This window comes from Phocoena phocoena, chromosome 10 (genome assembly GCF_963924675.1).
Source record: "Phocoena phocoena chromosome 10, mPhoPho1.1, whole genome shotgun sequence".
NCBI lineage: Eukaryota > Metazoa > Chordata > Mammalia > Artiodactyla > Phocoenidae > Phocoena > Phocoena phocoena.
Window position 1 is genome coordinate 870,988 of NC_089228.1, and position 22,440 is coordinate 893,427.

The 22,440-nt window shown below is 54.5% G+C and overlaps 1 protein-coding gene across 1 annotated transcript; it reads right to left on the reverse strand.

The window, feature by feature from the left end:
- Positions 1-2,133: 2,133 nt before the first annotated feature.
- On the reverse strand, positions 2,134-6,129 carry PRR23E (PRR23 family member E; the record flags this gene model as incomplete). The annotated part of the gene is given in 7 exon segments (XM_065885048.1): positions 2,134-2,178; positions 2,262-2,290; positions 5,023-5,149; positions 5,623-5,769; positions 5,771-5,900; positions 5,902-6,120; positions 6,122-6,129. Coding segments are annotated over 7 exon segments (705 nt in total), but the record flags the coding sequence as incomplete, so codon positions are not given.
- Positions 6,130-22,440: the final 16,311 nt, after the last annotated feature.

Sequence of the window (22,440 nt, forward strand, 5' to 3'; positions counted from 1 at the left end):
AGCAGTGGGAGGGGGCTCGTTCACCTGCATGACGGGCTGAAAGCGGGGTCTCCCCGGGAAATCACTGGAGGTCTGCCGAGTGGCCAGAATGTCGGGGAGATGTTTCTCCCCTTTGACCCCTAAGCCGCCTCTGTCCGGCCCTCGGCTGCGAGGTGCTGGCAGGTCAGCATCTGCCTTTATGGGAGGGGAGGCCGGGGCGGCAGGGCTGCATCTCAGCGACACGCGTGGGAACTGCCTGGCTTGAGAATATTCTCGTGCTACGTTCCGGGCGCAGGGAGGGCTCTGTGCAGACCGGAGCCCTGCTCTCAGGACCCCGGTGACTCGGCGGGGCCTTCGGCCAGCCACTGCTAGTCACCACAAAGCACCGAGCACTGGCGGGACCTGGCTGAGGGGGGCGCAGAGCGGGGGCAGGTGCCACGGCCTCGGGTCCCTCGCGCTGGCTCCATGAGGGCGCCCGGCGTTCCATCCAGAGCAGGGGACAAGCTGAGAGCTGACGAGCCGGCGTCCCTGCGGGGAAGCAGCCAGCAGAGCTCGGCTTGCCCGTCAGCCCGCCCCCAGCCGGGAGGGCCTCTCGGAGCCGGGACAGGCGCGAGGTGGCTGCTGGCCGAGCGCATCCAGGCCCCTGGGCCCCAGAGGCAGGGAGTAGAGGAAGCCCTACCCGGAGCTGAGGGCCCCGCCTCCCGAGGGCGGCACTGCTGGGTGGCGGGCGGCGGGCTGTGGCTGCATGAGGGGCCGGGCAGACTGGGGGCCGGACTGCCCTGCCCCCGGGGCTCGACCCTGGTCCCTGAGAAGCTTCCCGTTCCTGAACCACTTTGGGCCGTGGGGCTGGCGGTGGGGATTTTGAGAACTTGGACGTGACCCTCACCTGAGGGGCCCAGTCTGGATAGGCCTCCCAGGTGGGCTGCTCGCCAGCCCCTCCCCACTGCCCCCGCAGAACGCTCAGGCCCGCAGGCCTCCTGGCAGACACGACTTTGGACCAGGCTCTGGTAGGACGCGCGGTGCCCCCAGCTGGCTGCTCACCTGGCGTCCCGTCCTCACCTGCAGGAAGCAGGGAGGTCACCTGCTCGGGGGAGGCCAGGCGGGGGGCTGCGGGTCTGACTCCAGGCCCTGCGTCACTGCTGTGTGGCTGAGCCCCGGCACCGCCTCCCCTGCCCGTGGTCCCTCAGTGGTCACGCAGGAGGATTAGCTGGGTTGCCGTGGGCTCGGGGCCCGGACACCGTGATGCACGTCTGTGCCGAGGGAGCGCCAGGACCTGCTCACGCACACGGCCAGGGAGCGCCAGGACCTGCTCACGCACACGGCCAGGGAGCGCCAGAGCCAGGATTGAAACCACGGCCGCCATCCCAGCCCGGGGCTCTGGGTCTGCAAGGGGACATTTTCGTGGTCCAGGCAGGACCGCGTCTTTGGCAGAAGAGCTTTCATCCTGGATTTAACAAGACTGTTTCCAGTGTATTTACTTCTACAGCTACCTTCTGTTTAGGAAAAGTGATGCTGGGGCTCCATTTCCCCAAATGCCCCAAGTCACACCTTTAAAGAGCACGTTACGTAAACAGCGTGACTGTCACCACAGGGGACACATGGCCGTGGAAGGAGACCCCCAGCCCCACGATCGTGAGGTCTGTGAGCTCGTGGTCCGTGAGGACAAGGCAGGGAGGCCGAGGGCAGGGGAGGTCGGGGAGGATGGCCTGAGCGCCGGGCCCATGCCCTGCTCCCCCAGCCAGGCATCCAGTAACTTTTATTTCAGGTTTTGGTTTCGCGGCATCGGCTGGGCCGAGGCTGGAGCTGGTCCGGAGGGCGCTGCCTTCTCCCAGGCACCCACGAGGCCAGGTGGATCGTGCACGAGCCATGGAGCTGACCCCCGAGGCCAGACAGACGCGAACATGCCTCCCCTGTGTCGGATGCGACCTGATGTGAGTCCCGCCATCCACCCGAGGGCGCGGCTCGGCACGGCGCACAGGCCGGCTGCTCTCCCGCTGGTTCCTCTCAGTGATCTTATTCCTGCTGTGGAGGCCGCAGGGCTGGGGGAAGCTGCAGAGCCCTGGCCACTCAGCATCTCCTCAAGACTCCAGGGGCCCCTCTGCTGGGAGCAGCAGTGACACCACAGAGCCGCCCCTCCAAAGAGGCCAGAGCCCCTCAGAGCCGGACACTCGTGGTTCCAGGTGTGGAGTGACTTCCACCCTGAGGGACAGGACGGCACTTGGCACAGTGAGGCCCTCAGATCCAGGTTGGGGGAGGCCACATGGAAAGGGCACAGCCAGTACCTGGGCCACCACGAAGACGGCTGCCGTCCCTGGGGGCAGAGAGCCGCTGTCCAGGGATGGAGCCCGAAAAGCGGGGCAGGTAACCAGCGCAGACGGAGCAGCGCCATCAGGAATGTGAAGGAGCCGTGAGGAAGATCCCCGCGGGGACGGGAGGGTGGGTGTCAAGGAGCAGGAACGAGCAGTGGAAGGAGAATGCCGGAGAGACGGAAGGAGTGAAGGCATGAAGACCTTGCAGGTGGAGGAGGGACCCGGGAGCCGGGGCCAGGTGAGCAGTGGGGTCAGAGGGCACGGGACACAGTCGGGATGCTGCAGGATGCATCTCGGGATCCCAGGAGAGCAGAGCTGGTGAGGCAGAAGGAGTATTTGAAGACACAATGACCCACATCCTCCAGAATTAATCTTTAAAGATTGAAAAACACCAGAAAGAAGGAAAATCCCTGCCCTCCAGACGCACGATGAAATTGATTATCCTTGATAGAAAGAAACCTCTGAACCACTCAGTAAATTGGCATCTCTGAAATAAAGGGTTAGCCTTACATTCCCGGAAACGAAATCACAGACTTGTAAATAACCCTTTGGATTAAGGCAAATCATGAAATCCTTAGAATTAACGATAATACTCCACATACAGAGTTTACAGGATACGGCAAAAGGGTGTCCAGAGGGTGAGACATTGATCAGGTGCGAGGAGTATTGGGAGGAAAAAGAGCTCAGCATTCCAGTCTGGCAACGGGGGAAACGGAAGACGGTAAACCCGGAGAAGCGAGGAAAAGGACGCCAAGATCAAAGCAGGAACGGCTGCTATCGACGCGTGTTTTCTTCTTCATCTTGACAGTATGAGAAGCCGCCTCTCGGAAAAGACCGTTCAGACTTCTTCTGATACGAAGGATCAAGGAAACGGCATATTCCTAATCGAACTGTGAACCGGAGAGAAGCCGGCTGTGCTGTCGAGTCCACGCAGTCCTGAGACTGAATAAGAGTCCCCGTGGGAGGGGCCGCCGAGGGGGTCCCACCGCCAGCTGCTCCACCCTGGTGATCTCAACACACGGCTCACCACCCCCCGACACCCCTCAGCACCGTCCCAAGGGTCCTGTTTCAGGATGACAGGAGGCCGGACCCCCCGCCAGGCCAGGGCTCCCTCGCGTGTGCTCCGACCCCTGGGCTGTGCGGGTCACTCGTGTCCTCAGCGAGTCCCTACGCCCTCGGCCCCTTCTCTGAATCCTGCTGTCACCCTCTTGCTGTGGAACGAGCTGGCCGAACCTTATCAGGCCTGACTCTGCTTTTCTGTACCAATTATTTAATAGCACTGTCGGCGTTATTTTGAAAAAATCCATAGGTTGTGAGGCTTTCAGGCCAGACGAAGGTGGGACCCACTCACTTGGCCCTGTTCACCCCACTAAGCGCAGCTGGGTGCTCTGGGTGCCACACACAGACAGACAGGACAGGAAACCTGGGGAGAAGTCACGTGGGCCAGGGCCTGGGGCTGAGGACCACACAGTGGTGAGCTCCCCTGCTGGACCCCAGACCCACTGCGAGAAGCCAGCCCCTCAGAGACGCCGAGGGAGCGGACACACAAACAAGGAGGCTCTAAGAAAAGCCGCCCGTCTTCAGGCAAAGGCCCGGGAAAGGGGCCACCTAGGAAGACAGGAAGCCTGACAGCAGGAAGGGCCCTGGCCCAGCACCACGGGAAACACCACGACCCCCTTCCCTCAGCAAAGGCAGGGAGACCCCCGACTTCCACTCCTGTTGCACTACAAGGGGGCAGCCCTCCCCTTCCCCTCACTCATCCCCACGCCCACTGCAGGTGCGGGGAAAGCCGAGAGGGGAGCCGGGACGTCCATCCCTGCCTGGCGGGAACAAGGTCCCCAGCCTCACGGTGTCTGGAAGCTACGTGCAAAGTCTGACCTGCACCGCCCTGGCCTCTCTGTACTGTGTTTGCAGCTTCCTGGGAATCTATGATTTCAGAACTTCTTAAAATCACAAATTATAACTTAAATACGCATTTTTAGGAGGCCGATGCGCTTGTATACCAAGGAGAAGTGATATTTCACTGTGTTGATGCTTGGGTGTGATGTCCCAGGAGACATGACGTCATGAGATGGTACACAGCTATGAAGAAGTTAGGATGTGAGAGGTAAGGCCGGAGCCATTTCCGTTAGAAACACAGGAAATGGAAGGATAGGGGTCGCACCCGCTAGTGTTCAGTGCACTTAAAATGTGCGAACGCACTTTGCGTTTCTATGTAGAATGAGTTCCCGTCTAGGCTTCAGTGACGATCAACCGATTTGTACCCCCACAAGCCCCGGGCGGGGGCGTGAGGCCGGGAGAATCAGGGCGCCTTCCTGTAGGGAGGGGCCGCAGGGTGCTGGTCGCTCAGCTTTGCAGCCCCGCCCATTGGAAGCCAGCTGCACTCACCCAGCCCCGTGTCCATCAGAAAAGCCCCAGGACGTCCCTGGTCTCTGAGATGTCCTCCAGGAACGCGTATCAACTCTGTGAAGCGGCCCCTCCGGAAAGGACCCCTGGCCCTGGGGACACCGCTGTCCGAGGTCCTCTCCAGCGATGGCCGTCTCCCTTCCCGGGTCTCCTGGTCCCCCCGCCCCTCTCCGCTACTTCCTTGGACGGTTCTGTCAGACTAGCCCCAGCTACTCCCTCTGGCCCTGTCCTCTCCCCCCGTTTCTCACCATCTTGCAGCTGGGCCAGCTGTGTCTTCACCACCTCTCCTGCCCTGTTCCTTGTAGCCTCCACGCCCCCCTGGACGGACCTCCCAGCAGCTGCTTCTGTCCCTTTACCTTGTCACTGCCAATCGCTGTGTTCTCTGACCCCAGCGCCCCCGCGACCCCCTCCCATGGCCGATCCCAGGCCTGGTCACCTCGGAACTGCACCCGTTCCTACGTGAAGGTACAGCCCGTCCTCTGCAGCCTGTACCTGCAACCTTCCCTGCCCCCTGGCTCAGCCAGGGGTGGTGGCCGCACTGTGACCTGCAGAGCAGTTTGGAGCCGAGAACTAAATGCACACCAGCTTGGTGGGCGGATCTTAAACGGAGTGACACCTCTAAGAGCAAGAAGCAGCGTCATTAGAGTACGTCGTTATGGAATCTAAAAGCACAGGCTGCACCCGTCGTACAAGGCTGCAAGTATACGAGGTGCTGGCCCGCGATAAGGGCTGGAGAGGCGGCAGGGTGCAGGCGGCAGGGCTGAAGGGCAGAGGGAAGAAGGCACCTGAGGACAAATGACAAGTCGAGGGGCCTTACGTGGGCTGGTGGGAGCGTGCTGTGCACGGAACAATAGTGAACAACGTAACGTCTGAGACCCTTTAAAAAATTAAAAACTGAAACCTAAGCGTCCAGCAGACCTCAGCTCACCGGGTACCACGCCGTGTCTCCCCTGGTTGGGGAGGGTGACCGGGGATTGATCAGAGCTGGAAGAGGCGGCGGCGGGCCCTGGGGGGTGCCCGGCGGGGGGCGGGGGCAGCAGGGTTCGGGCTGAGGGTCTGCGTGCGGGGAAGGCGGGCAGAGGGCAGAGTTCTAGGCTGCAGAGCAGTTTGGGGGCCCAAACGCTGAATCTGGACGCCTGTTCTGACGGAAGGACTTGGCATGTCTTCAAGCGGGAAGCGTCTCTGGATGGCCCCGCACTGCAGCCCTGGGGCTGAGCTGCCCGGAGTCTGCCACCCCACCTGGGCACAGGGGCTGGGGGCGTCCCCGCTCAGAGCTGGAGGCACGGAGTAGTATGGGGCTGGGGGTCCCCCGGGGTAAGGAAATACTCCAGAGGCCAAGGGGGCCGAGCGCTGGCTCCCCGTTGGGGGGTCAAAGCTGGAGACGCCCCAGGCCCAGATTGAGCGCGCTGAGGCAGCTGGAGGGGGGGCCCATCCAGAGACGTCAGACGAAGGGCGCCCAGGTGTACCTCCACGGGGTGGGGTACCCCAGCCAGGAGGGGCCGGCACAGGGGGTCCCCATGTCGGGCCAGCAGGCAGGGTCAGTTAGAGGTCCGTTCCCTGCACAGGCATGGAAGCCACAGAGAGACCCCGCGTCCGCCCCGGGGGCAGCTGGAGGCGTGCGGATTTCCTTCAGGGGCTGGTCAGGGGTCTTGAGTGTCTGCACGGCTCCTTCCTGGGAGGCGGCTGCCCCCATCGTGGACGTGGCCAGCTCGCCGTCCTGGCTCCGGCCTGTGGAGAGGACAGAGGCTGGAGGCGGAGGAGGGGGTTCGGGAAGGGGGTGAGCGGCAAACCTGGGGTCGGGGGCAGCAGCACAGCTGCAGTTCAAGGTCAGGGGGCTGGGGGTGTGCGGTGTTCCTTTGAGGCAAAGTCTCGGGTCAACTTGAGCTGCCCTCTGCCGTCCGTACGAGCCCCCAGCCCGCTCCCCAGTGTGGAGAACAGAAGCTGGGAGGACTGACACGTGGGCTCCATAGGGACCCAGAGGCGTAAGGAAGAAAAAAATGAAGCAAATCCCCAAAGGAGTGGGGTCCCCCCAGCCAGAGTCAGAAACATAACTGAGACAGGCAGAAGGAGGGGCTCTCCTTGGGGTGTGAGACGCACACCCGCCAGGCAGGGTGGCCCGCTTCCCTAGGAGGTCAGCGAGGGCTGAGCAGTGCACCAAGGTCAGGGCCGTGTTTCAGAAATGCACCTCAACTGAGAGGTAGAGAGCGGACCGGTCGGGCTTCACCTCAGAGGAAGGAGCGTCTGGGGCCGTAGCGGCAAAACCAGGGGGAGAAGGGGGTGGGCTCCAGGTGTGATTAGGAGGCCAGCCTAGAGCCCCAGAGCGCAGGCGCTGGAGGAAGAGCTCAGAGCACAGCCCAGGCAGACGCGGACCGGCAGGTGCACCTTGGGCACCAGGTGGGTGGGAAGTTCTCAGGAAGCCAGCCACGTCGGAGCCCATCTCCTGCAGCACTTCCTGGGCAGGTGGACGGCATTAAAGGCCTCAACTCTTCCCTCTCCCCTTGGCCACGTCCCAGGTCACATGAGCCACTCCAGCCGGGCTCAGGGCACGTCGGCAGGTGTAAGGCTAGCAGGTCTCAGGGGGGCTCGTCCAGTCTGGCTGGTGCCTCTGCGTCTGCCTTGAGAGCCTGGCCAAGTGTGAGAGACCACGCAGAGCTGGGGCACAGCAGACACGCACCAGCCCAGGAGATGCAGGCGCTAGACCCCCAAACCTGGGGGGGTGTAGCCGGGGACCTGGGCGCTGACTGCTGAGGAGCACTGGCCTAGGTGGCCTGCAGTTGCCTCCCAGACCCCAGCTGGGACCGGAACCGAGAGCTGAGCCCGGTCCGGGTCAGCAGGGCAGGGAGCGAAGCCGTTGGAGAGCTTCGCCGTAGGGTTGAGTCTGAGGGCTGAGCCGTGTTTGCTGTGTGCTACTGAGGATCGTTGTGTTGTTACCACAGCATTGTTTTGCAATAGGTGACTGGTACACTCCCCCCCACACCTACCTTCCTAAGAGTAGACAGATTTTAAAGGCAAAGCAAGAAAAAGTCGGGGGGCAAAAAGGGACTGGGCCCTCCTTCCTGTCCCTTCCTTTCAGGACACGTTCTGAGGGGCCTGAGGGGAGAGGGGAGCTGTGCTCGTCCCAGCCCCCTTGCTGGGTGGGACAGCAACTGCGTGGAGGCAGCTGTGGGGGGCCCTGGCAGGGGCCCTGGTGGAGCGAGCAGTCAGCTGCCCTTTGCGGTGGCCGAGGAGCAGATGTGCTGTGACGGGGCACACACGCCTGAAGGCGCGAGGTCAGGGTGCAGAGGAGGCTTTCGCGGGATGCAGGTGGGAACGCAGATGTTTAAATGGATGCGTCCACGGACGCCAGAAGCAACAGACGCTGGTGACAGGAGGGCATGGGGCAGGGGCCCCCCACAGGTCGTGCACCAGGTGGACCCACAGAACACTTTGCACGTGTGACCCGCCTGGAGCAGGACACGGCTTCTGTGCCCAGAGCTGGGGGAAAACCTCTGCTGCAGGAGGGTGGGAGAGCACTGAATGAGCTCGAACCACCTAAGAACATCTTCCCCAACAAGCAAAATGGGGGCAGGTAGAGATTACGTTCAGTTGGGGGAGGGGAATAAAAGTTGTTAGTATTGAAATAATGAGACAATAGACAGCTCCACTGAGAAATGGCAGAAGGACCCTAAAAAAAGCCACAGAGGGCTTCCCTGGTGGCGCGGTGGTTGGGAGTCCGCCTGCCGATGCAGGGGACACGGGTTCGTGCCCCAGTCCGGGAAGATCCCACATGCCGCGGAGCGGCTGGGCCCGTGGGCCATGGCCGCTGAGCCTGCGCGTCCGGAGCCTGTGCTCCGCAACGGGAGAGGCCACGACAGTGAGAGGCCCACATACCGCAAAAAAAAAAAAAAAAAAAAAAGCCACAGGAAGTGCGGGTGGGAGACTAGAGGCCAGTAAATGCTTGAGAAGATGCTCAAACTTGTAAATAAAGATTGAGCATACGAGTTTGCTGGTGCAAACTCCCCTCCCCACACGCCCTGAGATAATGACCAAGGTAGCGGACAGGAAGAGCAGCCAGGTGAGCAGAAACAGGGCAGGATGTTGGGAGGCGGTGGCCACACACTCGCTGACCTGCAGAGGGAGGGAGGGGACTGAGCCCTGAGCCCCTCCTCACGCTCGGCAGAGCATCACCTCCTCCCTCCCCACCCCCGGCAGAGGGGACTAGACTTTCCTTCTCTGTCTGGAAATGGAGGCATAGGTGGGAGTGGGCAGACCTCTGCCTTCTGCTGAGACCCCAGGTCCCACCCTCGAGGCACCCAGCGTGCCGCCCTGGTCCCTTCAGGGGCGTGGACATGCCTCCTCTCGGGCGTTCGGCTGAGAGGCTGCAGCTTTGGAGATTCCCCAGGGCGAGGCCCAGCCGTGTCCCGAGGCTCTTTAGCACCCACTCTTAGTGAGAAGCCCACAGCCAAGCTCGCTGGGCTTTGGGGAAAGCCTGTGGCTACATGATAGAGACTGAACCGCCACTGAGCAAACAGAGACGCTGTTACGTCAGGTGCCGCAAAGACAGAGAGTGAAATAAAACTGAGAAAATGAAGCCTGGAGGACAGAGACAGTGTATACAGAGAGGAAGTCAGAGAACTATTACCATCCTCAGAGAGATAAGATTGTATCCTTGAAACATAAACAATATGCTTTATTTTTTAAATAAAAAATGCACTTAGAGCAAAGAGCTTGCAAATTAAGTGGCTAAAATGAGAAACATATGGGTTGGAAGGTAAAGTTGAAGAAATCCCCCCAGAGAATAGAAAAATGGGAGAGAAAATAAGAAAACAAAAGGATTGCTAGACATCTTCTATCTGAATAATAAAAATTCTGGAAATACACTAGAAATCGGAGGAGAGTTAATCAAAGACATGATTTAGGAAAATTTCCCAGAACCTGAAGTATGTGTCTGAAGTGAACGGGGCCCAGCAAGGGGCTGGTAGATCATTGAAAACAGGCCTGCACAAAGTATTGTGAAATTTTAGAACTAAGGGCAGAGGAAATCCTACATTCCCCAGATAAAGCAGAGACAAAGGCTTCAGAACTGCAACAGCTTCAGACTTCATCCCCATGTTGAAACCTGGAAGGAATGGGGCAACGCCTTCAAAATTTTAAAGGAAAGTGATTTTCCAGCTTAGAATTCTAAGCCCAGGCAAGATACAAATTAAGGGTGAGGATAGAGTAAATGTGCTTTAAGACGTGCGAGATGTCAAAGTTTCCCTCTTATGTATCTTTCCTCAGAAAACTACTAGAGGATGCGCTCCATTGAGATGAGGGCATCGGCGGAGAAAGAGGAGGCCAGGAATACAGGTACACGGTTCGTCGTGCTCACTTTATCGCACTTCGAAGGGATTGCATTGTTGGCAAGTTGAAGGTTTGTGGCAACCCTGCGTCGAGCTAGTCTATTGGTGACACTTCTCCAACAGCAGTTGCTCACGTTGTGTCTCTGTCACATTCTGGAATTTCTCCTGGTATTCCAAGCTTTTGCGTGATGATTACATGTGTTACGGTGATCGGTAATCGGTGAACTTTGATGAACTCGCTGAAGGCTTAAATGACGGTTAGCAGGTTCAGTAATTAAGTATTTTTAAGGTGTGTACGTTGTTTATTTAGATGTAATGCTATTGCACACTTAGCAGACTACAGTAGAGTGTAAACATAAGCTTTATCAGCATCGGGAAACCAAAAGATTCGTGTGGTTCAGTTTACTGTGGTATTTGCTTTGGTGCGGAGTCTGGAGCTGAACCCACAGTGTCTCCGAGGCCAGGCTGGCCTGGAGCCGGCAGGCTGGACGGATCCTGAGTTGTCTGAACACGTGGAGGTGATGTGGGGGGAGGCAGGGGTGTGAACTGAAGCCCATCTCACGCCTGGCGCTGAAAACCAAGGGTGGTGTCCGGAGAAGCGGAAGTGGGCCCCAAAATAATTAGCTACAGGGGTCGCAGGAGGTGCCCCGGGAGAGAGGGGGTGGCGGGGCGGGGGAAACGACCCCTCTCGCGATCAGCTCTCTGACACTGTTTATTCCTAAGTTGTGTGTAAGAGCTGAGGCTCTGAGTTTGCACCATCACATTGGCCCGGGTTGAAAAGACTGACAGCGCTTGTGTCTCCAGAGGACAGTCTGGCAGCTGTGGGTGGAAGGGGGCCCTTAAAGGCACCCCTGGGGTTCGGATGGGACAGACTTGGGGGCTGGCGTCTGCAGGCGGGGCTGGGACACGCATCTCAGGCTCCCAACCTCCCTCCTGATGGGAAACCACGGATTCCTCCTGCGGGGGAGGGGTTCCTAGCCTGCAGGAGGGGTGGGCAGGCTGACAGCCGGGGAGGGGTGAAGAGTTTTGCTCATTTAGGGAATGATGGAGATAAAGAGTCACTAGGAGGCGAGGGAGGAGAGGGTGTTGGAACCGGAAGGAGGGACTAGAGGACCCAGATGCTGAGGAAGCGGGTAGAAGACCTAGGTTAACTTTGACCAGGAGACGGGACACCCCTTCTGAGTAAAGCAGAAAAGGACCCACCCCAAGCAGACAAAAGCCGCTTCCTCTCCCACACACATCTGACTCTCTGGAAGGTTCTTCTTTGGTGCTGAAATGCTGTGCTCGCAAGAGGAGCCCATGGTCCTGGGAGTCCCCAGGTCAGCACTGCTTTCTGGCCGTGATGCCCCAGCTCACGCAGGCTCCAGGAAGGAGCAGCGGCCACACTGGCCTGCCTCGCGCTGTTTCCTCGTGGCCTGTGTGCTGGCCTTGCCCGTGGTGCTTTTCTGTGAGGACGGAGAGCCAGTGTCTGTAGGTGAGGAGGGCGGGGCTCGGCCTCCAGGTGTGACTCTGAAGGAGAGTGTAGGACCTGCCCTCCTCCCTGTGACTCCATAGTAGGTGAGAAGCTGGTTGGATTGATCCAGTTACCGGTTCATCCCAGAAACAAAGGCATGGAGGAGCTGTGTTGGGTGCTGGCAAGGAGAGGGGCCGGGTACGCAGCTGACCTGGTAATCAGAGGAGGGAAAGACGATGGAGGGGCTTGGAGCCGGTCTGGAGCGGGGAGCTGTTGCCGAAACTCGGCCTGTGCCCCGGTGCCGAGTAGAAACATAGAGACGGAGTTTTGGGTGTAGGAGCAAAGAAATAGCTTTATTGCTTTGCCGGGCAAAGGCGGCCACAGCGGGCTGATGCCCTCGAGACTGTGTGTCCCCCTGGAGGGGGTAGTGAGGAGTCGCACAGGGTTCAAGGAGCAGGGCGTGGTCAGCTCGTGGACATCCTTCTGACTGGCTGGTGGTGCGGTAAGCGGGAGTCGGCCTCATCAACCTTCTGGTTCCAGCGGGTCTGGGGTCTGCGTGCTTGTGGGCAGCAGGCAGTTAACTTCTCCCGGCTGGTGGGGGCTTGAGTATCTGCACAACAGCCCAAGGGACGTGGCTCAGAGTAGGGTCTGTAGCCCTTGCGGAGGAACTAAAGGTCCTTCACTTTGTTTAATGGCTAACGTATTATTATTTTGTCTTGCTTGGCTGTCTTCCTTTCTTTCTGCATTTTCTCACTTCTCTGATTAAATTTCTTCTTTGACTAAAGTTTTTCTACAGACAGGAGGCAGGTGGAGAACATGGGTGGGGTCTATTCTGGGAAGGCCTCGTAGGGTCCTGCCGGGTTACAGAGAGAGTCAGCGCCGCTGGGAGAAGGGTCGGGGAGCGGGGGCCTTGTGGGCAGAGAAAGCCCAGCTCCAGGGCCCCCAGGGGAGGAGACCCCTCCAGGCGCCCACAGGGCCACAGGCAGAGCCGGAAGCCAGGGGGCTGGGGATGCCGGGCAGCCAGCTGTCCCCACCTTCCAGGGACCAGTGGGCCAGAATGAGGGAGCCGTGGTGGAGTTCGCGTTGGAAGGGGTAGGCGGGCACGGGTCTGAGTGTCAGAGCAGCGCGCCCTGCTGCAGCCCCGGGGACCGGGCGGACGTGGGCACGGCAGCCGGGAGGCTGTGCAGCATCTCCTGGATGAAGCGGGGGACGGGGTGTGGAGGAGAAGAGCTCGGGGTTGGGACACGGCCTGGCGAGAAGGCAGCCGTGCGGGGGCCGCTGAGATACCCGCAGACATTATTCCCATCCCCATAGCGTCCCCTGTTTTTGTGAACTTGATCTGTAGTTTTCCAAGAAGCGAGTGTTAAAAATCTAACTTTATGATTGAGGATTTGCCAATTTCTCCTGTATTCTTCTGGCTTTTTAACACATTTGAAATTATTTATATAGCACTTACCATGTGCCAGACACTGTCCTAAAGACTTTCCAAATATGAACTCATCTAATCAATTCCAACAATAGGAGATTAGCTCAGAAAATTATACAGTAGGCCTTGGAGAAAACTGTAACAAAATTTATTGATTAACAAGGAAAATTGTCCATGATATATTATAAAAGAGGCAAGTTACAATGCAGTTTATACACGCTGATCACTTTTTTGGTGAGTAAAAGAAAAGTATCTATGCATAAGAGAACGGTCTGGAAGTGCGATACCAAACGGTGACAGATTATCTGTGGGAGATAGAATTATGGGTAATCATAATTTTCTCGTTTGTGCATGTATGCATTTTCTGTTTTGGTAATGGGGATCTATTAGTTTAGTGGTTTTAAAATGAAATAAATCACTTGATAAAGGTCCTGTTATTCACAATAGGAGCTTGAGAAACTGTAGGTAAACGGATTGAAAATTCTCGTCAATTAAGTGTAAGGCGCCCCATATGGAGATCAAAGAACTGGATGCACAGCTGTGTGACTTATGAACAAAGAATCACAAAATATTTTTGGAAAACTTAATAGATTGCTCATCATCTTTTCCAAATTTTTTATTGCGATAAAAAAATTAACATAAATTTTATCATTCTTAACATAAAATCTGTCCTCTGAATCATGTTAAGCGTCCAGTTAAATGGCATTAAGTACATCCGTAGCGTGCAGCCATCACCACTGTCACCTCTAGAACGTTTTCATCTTGCAAAACTGAAGCTCTGTCTCCACTGAACACCAACTCCCCACCCTCCTTCCCCAGCCCCTGGCACCCGCAGTCCTCCTTCCTGTCTCTGTGGACTTGGCTCCTCTAGGGGCCTCGTATACGTGGGATATACAGTACTTGTCCCTTTGGGACTGGCTGATTTCATGGAGCACAGCGTCCTCAAGCTTCTTTGTGTTGAAGCTGGTGTCAGAACGTCCTTCGTTTTTCGGGCTGAACCCTACTCCATTGCATGTGTGGACTGCACTTGGCGTGCCCGTCCACCTGTCGATGGACATGGGGCGCTTCCATGTTTTACCTGTTGTGAACAATGCTGCTGTGAGCACGGCGTACAGATATCTCTTCGAGACCCTGCTTTCAGTGCTTTGGGGTAAATACCCAGGAATGGAATTGCTGGATCATATGGTTCTAATTTTTGAGGAACCGCCATACTGTTTTCCACAGTGGCTGTACCGTTTTACACTCCCACCACCAGTGCACAAGGGCTTCGATTTCTCTACATCCTCACCAACACTTACTATTATTTGTTTGTTTGTTTTATAGCAGCCATCGCAGTGGGCGTGAAGTCCTGTTTCTTTGTGGTTTTCCTTTGCATTATCCCTCATGATGAGTGATGTTGAGTGTCTTTTCATTTGCTTCTTGGCCATCGGTATGTCTTCTTTGGAAGAAGACATACAGTCCTTTGCCCATTTAAAAATATTTTTTATTGTTGTTGAGTTTTAGGAGTTCTCTGTATATTCTGGGTATCAACCCCTTATTAGATATATGTTTTGCAGGTATTTTCTCCCATTCCTTAGGTTGCCTGTTCACCCTTTTGATTGTGTCCTTTGATTCACAGAAGTTTTAAATTTTCATTCAGTCCAATTTATCTCTTTTTACTTCTGTCACCCATGCTTTGGTGTCATTCCAAGAAATCATTGCCAAATCCAGTGTTATGAAGCTTTTCTCTATGTTTTCTTCTAAGATTTGTAGTTTTAGGTCTTGCATTTAGGGCTTTGATCCATTTTGAGTTCACTCTTGTTCGTGGTATAAGGTAAGGGTCCAGCTTCCTTCTTTTGCACGTGGGTGTTGGTTTTCCCAGCGCCAGTTTTGAGGGAGTAAAGAATCCGGGACGTGAGACAGTCTCAGGAACCACCGCTTGGTTTCTGCACCGCGTCAGCCGTGGGACGAGGAGCTCGCAGAGATCTTCCCAGACAAGAGGCAGAACTACCACCTGTAACCACTCATAGGAGCTGGTTCAGATCCAAACAACTGCTTATGATAAGGCGGTTCTGAGACAGTACGGGAAGTTTCATTCTGGATTAGATTCTCCCAAGGACCGACTGCAACTCTTGTCAGGTGGGGTAACAGCAGCATTGTGACCTTGTAGACACAAAGCAGGCGGCTCTAAATCCAGGCGGGAGATGGATGAGCGGGGACAGTGCATTCGGAGAGAAGCGGGTAGTTCTGAGATGTGCTTTGGAAGGAGAAACACCAAGGCCTTCTGAAGGGTCAGGGGTAAAGGGTGAGCAGTGCAGGTGCCCACGGGCAATGGACAGCTCGGCAGCTCTCAGGATCTCAGAGGTGCTTGGAACGTGTGTGAAGCCAGCATTGAGGTGGTCCCCTTGCACCTGTTCTGCTCCAGCGTTCCTGACGTCAGGGAAGGCCCCACTCTCCCCGACTCACGCAAGCCAGAAGTTGGGGACACTGCTCTCCCTGGGGACACCTGGTGGGCCGGGCTGGGTCAGAGCTGCCCTGGAGGAAGACGGCCCCTCAGGGCTCTGCAAAGCGGACCGTGTTTTCAGGCCAAGCATGATGAACATTTCAGATATTTCAAATTGGAGGAAAAATCCTCTGCTGCTTCTCATATGATGCAGTAACAAATAAAACTTGATTTTGTTTCTGTGAATCACTGCATTCCCAGGAAGCAGACACCACAGCCCATCCTGTGGTTCAGGACCCTGGGAAGCAGAGAAGGTGTAAAAGCCAATCTGGCTTCAGTGGCGGAAAGCAGGCCAGAGGTCGCCTGGGGCTGGGGTGGGGAGGGTCTCCTGCAGGGGCCGGAGGTTGCTTCTCGAGGTGATGGAGATATTTTGCACGTCCATTAGGTGCTTGTGTGACTACCGATGTGTCAGCACTCAAAGTTCACACTTAACGCAGGTGGATTTCACCGTACATAAATTACATCTCAAAGCTAATTTTTTAAAAGCCAGTTGGGTAGGGATGAGGGAGGGCATCCCAGGGCGGCCGTAAGGAGGAGAGAAAGGAACAGTTTAGCAGCTGAGGGCCTGGCTTGTCCCGGCCAGGAGGTACAGAGAAAGCTTCTCTGCAGGTTTTGGAGACTTCACTTTCTACTTGAGGGCCTTGGCCCCAGGTCAACGCGACCTAGTGCCGACAGCAAGTCAGCCGTGGGCCCTGGATTTGGGGCTCTGTGCTCCGCTCAGGACAGACCCCCAAACGGGCCACAGCAGGAGAGGGCAGCGCACGTGCCGACGGGGAAGCAGGGGGCCCGAGGCCCTGGTCTGGCCTAGAGGTTAGAGAAGGTGTCTGGGCAGCGATGGACGCAGGTGGGGGCCTTGGGGGTGGGGAGCCCTTTGTGACAGCCAGCGTCTGGGGACTGAGGGCAGCTCCTGAGGCTGCGGGCTGCGGGGGTGGGGGCGAGGGGCCGCTGCGAGTTGGCTGAGCCGTGAAAGTTTCACTCGATCCTGACGGCAACGGGGAGCAATTAAACCTGCTTAATCTAGGAGTGGCAGTCAGATCTGTCTTTTAGGAAGAGGGCTCTGAAGGGTGGACAAGGTCAAGTGGCCCCGGAAGCACCCCTTACGAGGAGGCGGGAATCTGGCAGGGATGTGTGTGCAGTGGACGGGGGTGGTGGGCGGGTTCAGAGCTCTTTGGGGGAGGAGAGGAGCGAGGACGGAGCCCTGCGGACGCTCAGGTGCGTCAGCAAGGGCCTGTGGACCCCCTGTGGCTCGGGGCTTCCATCACGAAGCGCCTCAGATGTAGACTCTGGGTATCCAGCCAGCCTCGCGTGCAGCCGTTAGAGGTGGAACGTGTGTGCACCGCTAATTCTCTAAGTTTCAGTATTTAAATGCCTCTAACTGTGCTGTCCCAGTTTTGACACGTGGGCCCCTTGGGGGCCCACGTGAAACTTCCAAGCGGAGGTGGCTGGGCTCTCTCGGCCTGGGGGTGGGGAGTGGAGTGGAGAGCCTCGGAGCAAGCTCGGTGATGTCACGTTTCCAACCGGCTCTCCGGGGACGCGGGTGCTGCTGGCCCGTGGACCTCGTGTGAAGAGCGAGCCTGGGGAGGGGCGTGTGGGTCTGGAGCTCCACAGGGCTCCCGGCCGAGTTAGAGGAAGGTGTCAGAATATTCAGGTGCCCTCGGGAGCAGGTGCGATGCACGGGTCACAAAGCAGAATTCCCAGGGGTCCAGGTGAGTAGAGGAAGGTGTGAAGTGGGCAGAGGGTGGAGGAGCCGCAGACTTGGGAAGGTCTCTGTGAGGCCCAGACCCGAGGGCCTGCGATCAGAACTGGGGAGGACTCTACATATCAGTGAAAAGGACAGAAAACCTAAGACAGAAACACGAAAGAGGTTTGCAGACACTTCACAAGAGGATCCAAATGTCAATAAGCCTGTGAAAAGGTAATTATGGAAATGCAAGATGACATCACAGTGAAATGCCACCACATAGCCACCAGCATGGCTAAAATTAGAGTCTGACAATGCCAAGAGCAGACAAGGACCCAGGGCAACCGAGTGCTGACGCGTGACTAGGAGTGCAGCCAGGTGCAGTCACCTGGCAGATTGCTGGGTGATGATAGTGAAGTAGAAGCCGTGACGTCCCACGATCTGGCAACTCCGCCCCCAGTTACACGCCTTCTGGTTCTTTGCTTTCAAGCCCCTGGGACCCTGGGACTGTGGTAAATAGGAAAGCAGGGAATCGAATCCTGTCAGTTTCCTGAGGGGAACTAACTTTTGCAAGAGTGGGATATTATTTTTCAGTCATCAGATTGTCAAACACTAAACCTACGGATGATCCGCTGTGTCAGGTGGGAGTGGCCATCCTATGTTAGCGCCATCGAGAACCCCGACGTACTGTCTGGAGGGCGTCGGGCCCTGGGAGCGGGATCTGGCGAGGGGGTGGCACACGTCAGCACTTAACACCTGTCCGACTCGGGCTTGCCCACAGGAGGGGAAGCAGCCTACTTACGCAGGTGCCTCCGGGCCCTCTTGCCCTGTCCTCACAGCCTGTTTTAGGGTATCCGTGGGTTTTCACTCTCCCACGTACATCTGAGAACGAGCCACTAAGTCCAGGGAAAATCTGTACAGAGTGTGGGATCACACTGAACTCCTGATGGCATGTTTCCTGCCCCCCAGGCACCTGTCCAAGCCGTTGTCCCTTCATGGAATTTGGTCGTCCGCTGCCTGAGCCGCACCTCTGGTTAGGATCGTTTCTAGGTGCGTCAGAGGTTTGGTTGCTCTTGGGAAGGCAAGTTTTTACGTGTTTTGCCTTTTTTCCTTTTGGTCTGCGTTGGGTCTTCGTTGCTGCATGCTGGCTTTCTCTAGTGGCGGCGAGCGGGGGCTACTCTTTGTTGTGGCGTGCGGGCTTCTCATTGAGGTGGCTTCTCTTGCTGTGGAGCTGTAGGCACACGGGCTCAGTAGTTGTGGCACGTGGGCTCAGTAGTTGTGGTTCGTGGGCTCTAGAGCGCAGGCTCGGTAGTTGTGGCGCACGGGCTTAGTTGCTCCGCGGCATGTGGGATCTTCCCAGATCAGGGCTCGAACCTGTGTCCCCTGCATTGGCAGGCGGATTCTTAACCACTGTGCCACCAGGGAAGCCCCTGTTTTGCATTTCTGATTGGTAATTACTGGCCTATAGAAATGTTTTTGATTTTTATATGTTGATCTTCTACTTACCACTATGTGCGGGCACCAGCCTGAGATCCTTACATGTATGGAATTCATTAATAGTGTCAACAAGCCCGTGGGGTACATGCTAATCGTATCTCTATTTTATAGCTGTGAAAAAGAGGCCACAGAAAGGTGTTTCTTTGTAGACTCTCTTAGATTTTTTAATAGATGACTTTGCCTCTAGATAATGACAGTTATTTCTCTCTCTTCCCGAAATGTATGCGTATTCTTTTTTTCCTGTTTATTTGCATTGGCTATAATGAGAATTCTCCTATTTTTCCTAGTAAGATGTTTGCTGCAGATTTTTGATAAAAGTTCTGTTCAATTAGAGAAGATGGCATCTACACCTGGTTCACTAAGAATGTTTACTATGAATTAGTTTTGAATTTCATCAAATGTTTTCTTTTACCATCTATTGAGACGAACGTGTAGCTTGTCTCTAGTCTGTTAATGGAGTGAATAACACTGATGACTTTCCTAATGTTAAATTATCCTTAAATTCCTGGACTAAACCCCACTTGGCGTTTTATTTTAATGCACTGCTGGCTTTGACTTGCTAGTATTTTATTTGAGATTAGTTCCGTCTGTTTATATATGAGATTGGCTGTAACTTTCTTAGGGTGTCTTTAACCGGGTTTTAAGTCAGGTTTGTGCTTATTTTAGAGAAGCTCAGCCATAGTAATAAGTAAGACCTTCCGACGGTATCTGTGAGAAGAAAGCATAGAGGTAGGTGGCCGCTGCTGTGCCTCTGCGTCCCCTTGGCCGTCCACCCTTGGGTGCAGCTGGCCACCACAGCTCCAGGCACCCGGGCCCTGGCCAGGACAGGGGAGGAAGCACCGGATGACTGTCCGCGTTGCCTGAGAACATAAACACTTCCCTTAGGGCTCCCAGAAAATTTCTGCTTGTGTTTCCTGGGCCAGAACGTCCTACGGGAACCTCCAACTGCAAGGAAGAAGGGCAAGTGAGCAGTTCATCTTTCCAGCCTGTCTCGGTAGTTAGATGGGAATGGAGGGGGCTTGGGACAGCGTCCAGCTCGTCGGCCAGCAGACTCGGTGAGCTGCTTTGTTTCCAAAATAAGGTGCATGAGATGCTTCGGTAGAATCCAGCCACAAAACCAACCCCTCCTAGTGACATTTCACACATAGGTCTTTGGTTACTCTTTCAGTTTATATTAAGCTTATTGAGCACTTCAGATTATCTGCTTTTTCTTGGGCTGATTTTTATTATTTACATTTTCCTAGAAAGTTGTCCGTTTCATTAATCATCTAAAAGGTAGGGATAGTAACTGTACAAGACATGCTCTTACGTTTTTTGAAAATCTCCCCTCTACTTGAAGTTAAATTCCATTTCGTCCTGAAATGAATTTGCATCCCCTGCCCCATATTCCCTCTTGCTTACAAAGATTGGCCAATTTTGTGAGTCTCTTGAAAACTTTGGTTTTATTGATAAATACTAATGAAATTTAAAAATGCAAAAGTAATTTTGTCTTTTATTAATTTTTTCTCCCCTTTTTGGCTCTTTGCTGTTGCTGTTCATTTTCTAGAGTTTGGGGTTCATGACTTAGTGCATCTATTTTCTTTTTTATTATGAAATATCTCAAAACACTGAAAAGTGAAGAGAACAAGATAGTGAGTATCCATGTATTTACCACTATAATTTGGCAACTTTAACGAACTGTAATATTATGCCACAGTTTTATTTGAGATTTTTAAAAGCTGTTACACTTAATCTCTCTTTTTCCTCTTGAACCTGTTTCCTCCGTGTCTCCTTCACTGTTCTAACCGCCATTCAGTTTCTCCTTTCTTTTCTTATTGTGGTAAGATACACATAACATAACATAAAATTTACCACCTTAATCATTTTTTAAGTATGCAGTTCAGTGGTAGTAAGTGCACTCACGTCGTTGTGTAACCATCACCACCATCCATCCCCATAACTCTTACTACCTTGTGAAACTGAAACCCTGTCCCCATCAACACTCACTTCCCATCTTCCCCCAGTCCCTGGCCCCGCCGTCTTCTTTCTGTCTCTACGGATTTGACTCCTGTAGGGACCTCATGTAAATGGGATCATACAGTACTTGTCTTTCTCTGTTGGACTTATTTCAGTAAGCATAATACCCCCCAGGTCCATGGATGGACCACACTTTGTTTATCCATCATCCATCCATGGACACGGGTTGCTTCCATGTTTTATCTATTGTAAATAATGCGTCTGTGGACTTCCCAGGTGGTGCAGTGGTTAAGAATCCACCTGCCAGTGCAGGGGACACGGGTTCGACCCCTGGTCTGGGAAGATGCCACATGCCGCGGAGCAACTAAGCCCGTGCGCTACAACTACTGAGCCTGTACTCTAGAGCCCATGTGCCACAACTACTGAGCCCACATGCCACAACTGCTGAAGCCCACGTGCCACAACCAGTGAAGCCTGTGCGCCTAGAGCCCGTGCTCCGCAACAAAGAGAAGCCCCCGCTCGCTGCAACTAGAGAAAGCCCACATGCAGCAACAAAGACCCAACGCAGCCCAAAATAAATAAATTAATTAATTAATTTTTAAAAAACGATGCTGCTATGAACGTGGGTTGTACACATATCTCAAGACGTTGCTTTCAGTTCTTTGGGGTTATATACCCAGAAGTGGCATTTCTGAGTCATAGGGTATTTCTGTTTCATTTTCGAGGAAACTCCATACCGTTTTCCACAGTGGCTGCGTCATTTCGCATTCCCACCAGCAGTGCACTGGGGTACCAGTTTCTTCACGTCCTCGCCGACACCTGTTATTTTCAGTTGTTACGATAGTATCCATGCGAATGGGTGTGAGGTGATACCTCATTGTGGTTTTGATGTGCATTTCCCTAATGCTGAGCATCTTTTCATGTGCTTTTTAACCATCTGTGTATTTCTTTGGAGAAACGGCTATTCAAGTCCTTTGCCTAGTTTTGAATCAGGCTTTTTCGTTGTTGAGTTTTAGGAGTTCTCTATACATCCTGGGTATTACTCTAATCAGAAAGTGATTTGCAAATGTTTTCTCTCATTCTGTGAGTCATTCAGTTTTATACTTTTACCAGATGCGTATGTGTCTTGTAAACAATGTATAGAACTGTTCTGCATCTTTGAAACTTTATATTTTCAGGCTGCAAGTCTTGTTTTCTCACCCGCTGTTCTTCACGGTATGTGGATGGTGATACACCATCCGTTGTCCCTGCTGCGTGAAAGTGCACAGCTTGTGACACGTGTATTCACTTTCCTGTTGATGAGCATTTAGCTGGCTTCCGTTTTCTTACTATTATTTTCTGCCATTACAAAGAGCGACCATCCTTGTCTATCTGTCCTTCTACACACGCGTGAGGGCTTCTCTGGGCTGACACCCAGCAGTGGGATGTCTGGGTCACGGGACGTGTGCACACCCTTGACCCTGCGAGGCAACACCAAGCTGTTCTCAGTGCCTCTGTGCCAGCTTACGCTCCCCCCACGGTGCATGGGAGTCCCCGTTGCTCCACACTGCCACCAACACTGATTTATTGTCACACTTCATATTTGCCACTAGGGTGATGCCTGTGGAAGGGCATCTTGTAAGTGTTTTCATGTGCATTTCCTGAGTTTTCATGAGCTGTAGTATGTTTTCATGTTTATTTATTTAGGTTTATTCTCCTCTGAGTTGCCTGTTCATATTCGTTGCCCATGTTCTATTCAGATTTTTGTCCTTTTCCCACTGGTTTGTGGGAGTTCTTTTTAAAGCCAGATATGAATTCTCCAGTAGTTATGTGCTTTGCACAAACCTTCTCCCTTCTCTTTGCTTTGTTGATGGTGTCTTTTATCATCTAAAGCCTTCATTTATTTCAGTAAAATTCATTAATCTTCATGCCTTGTTCGAGCAGCTCTTCC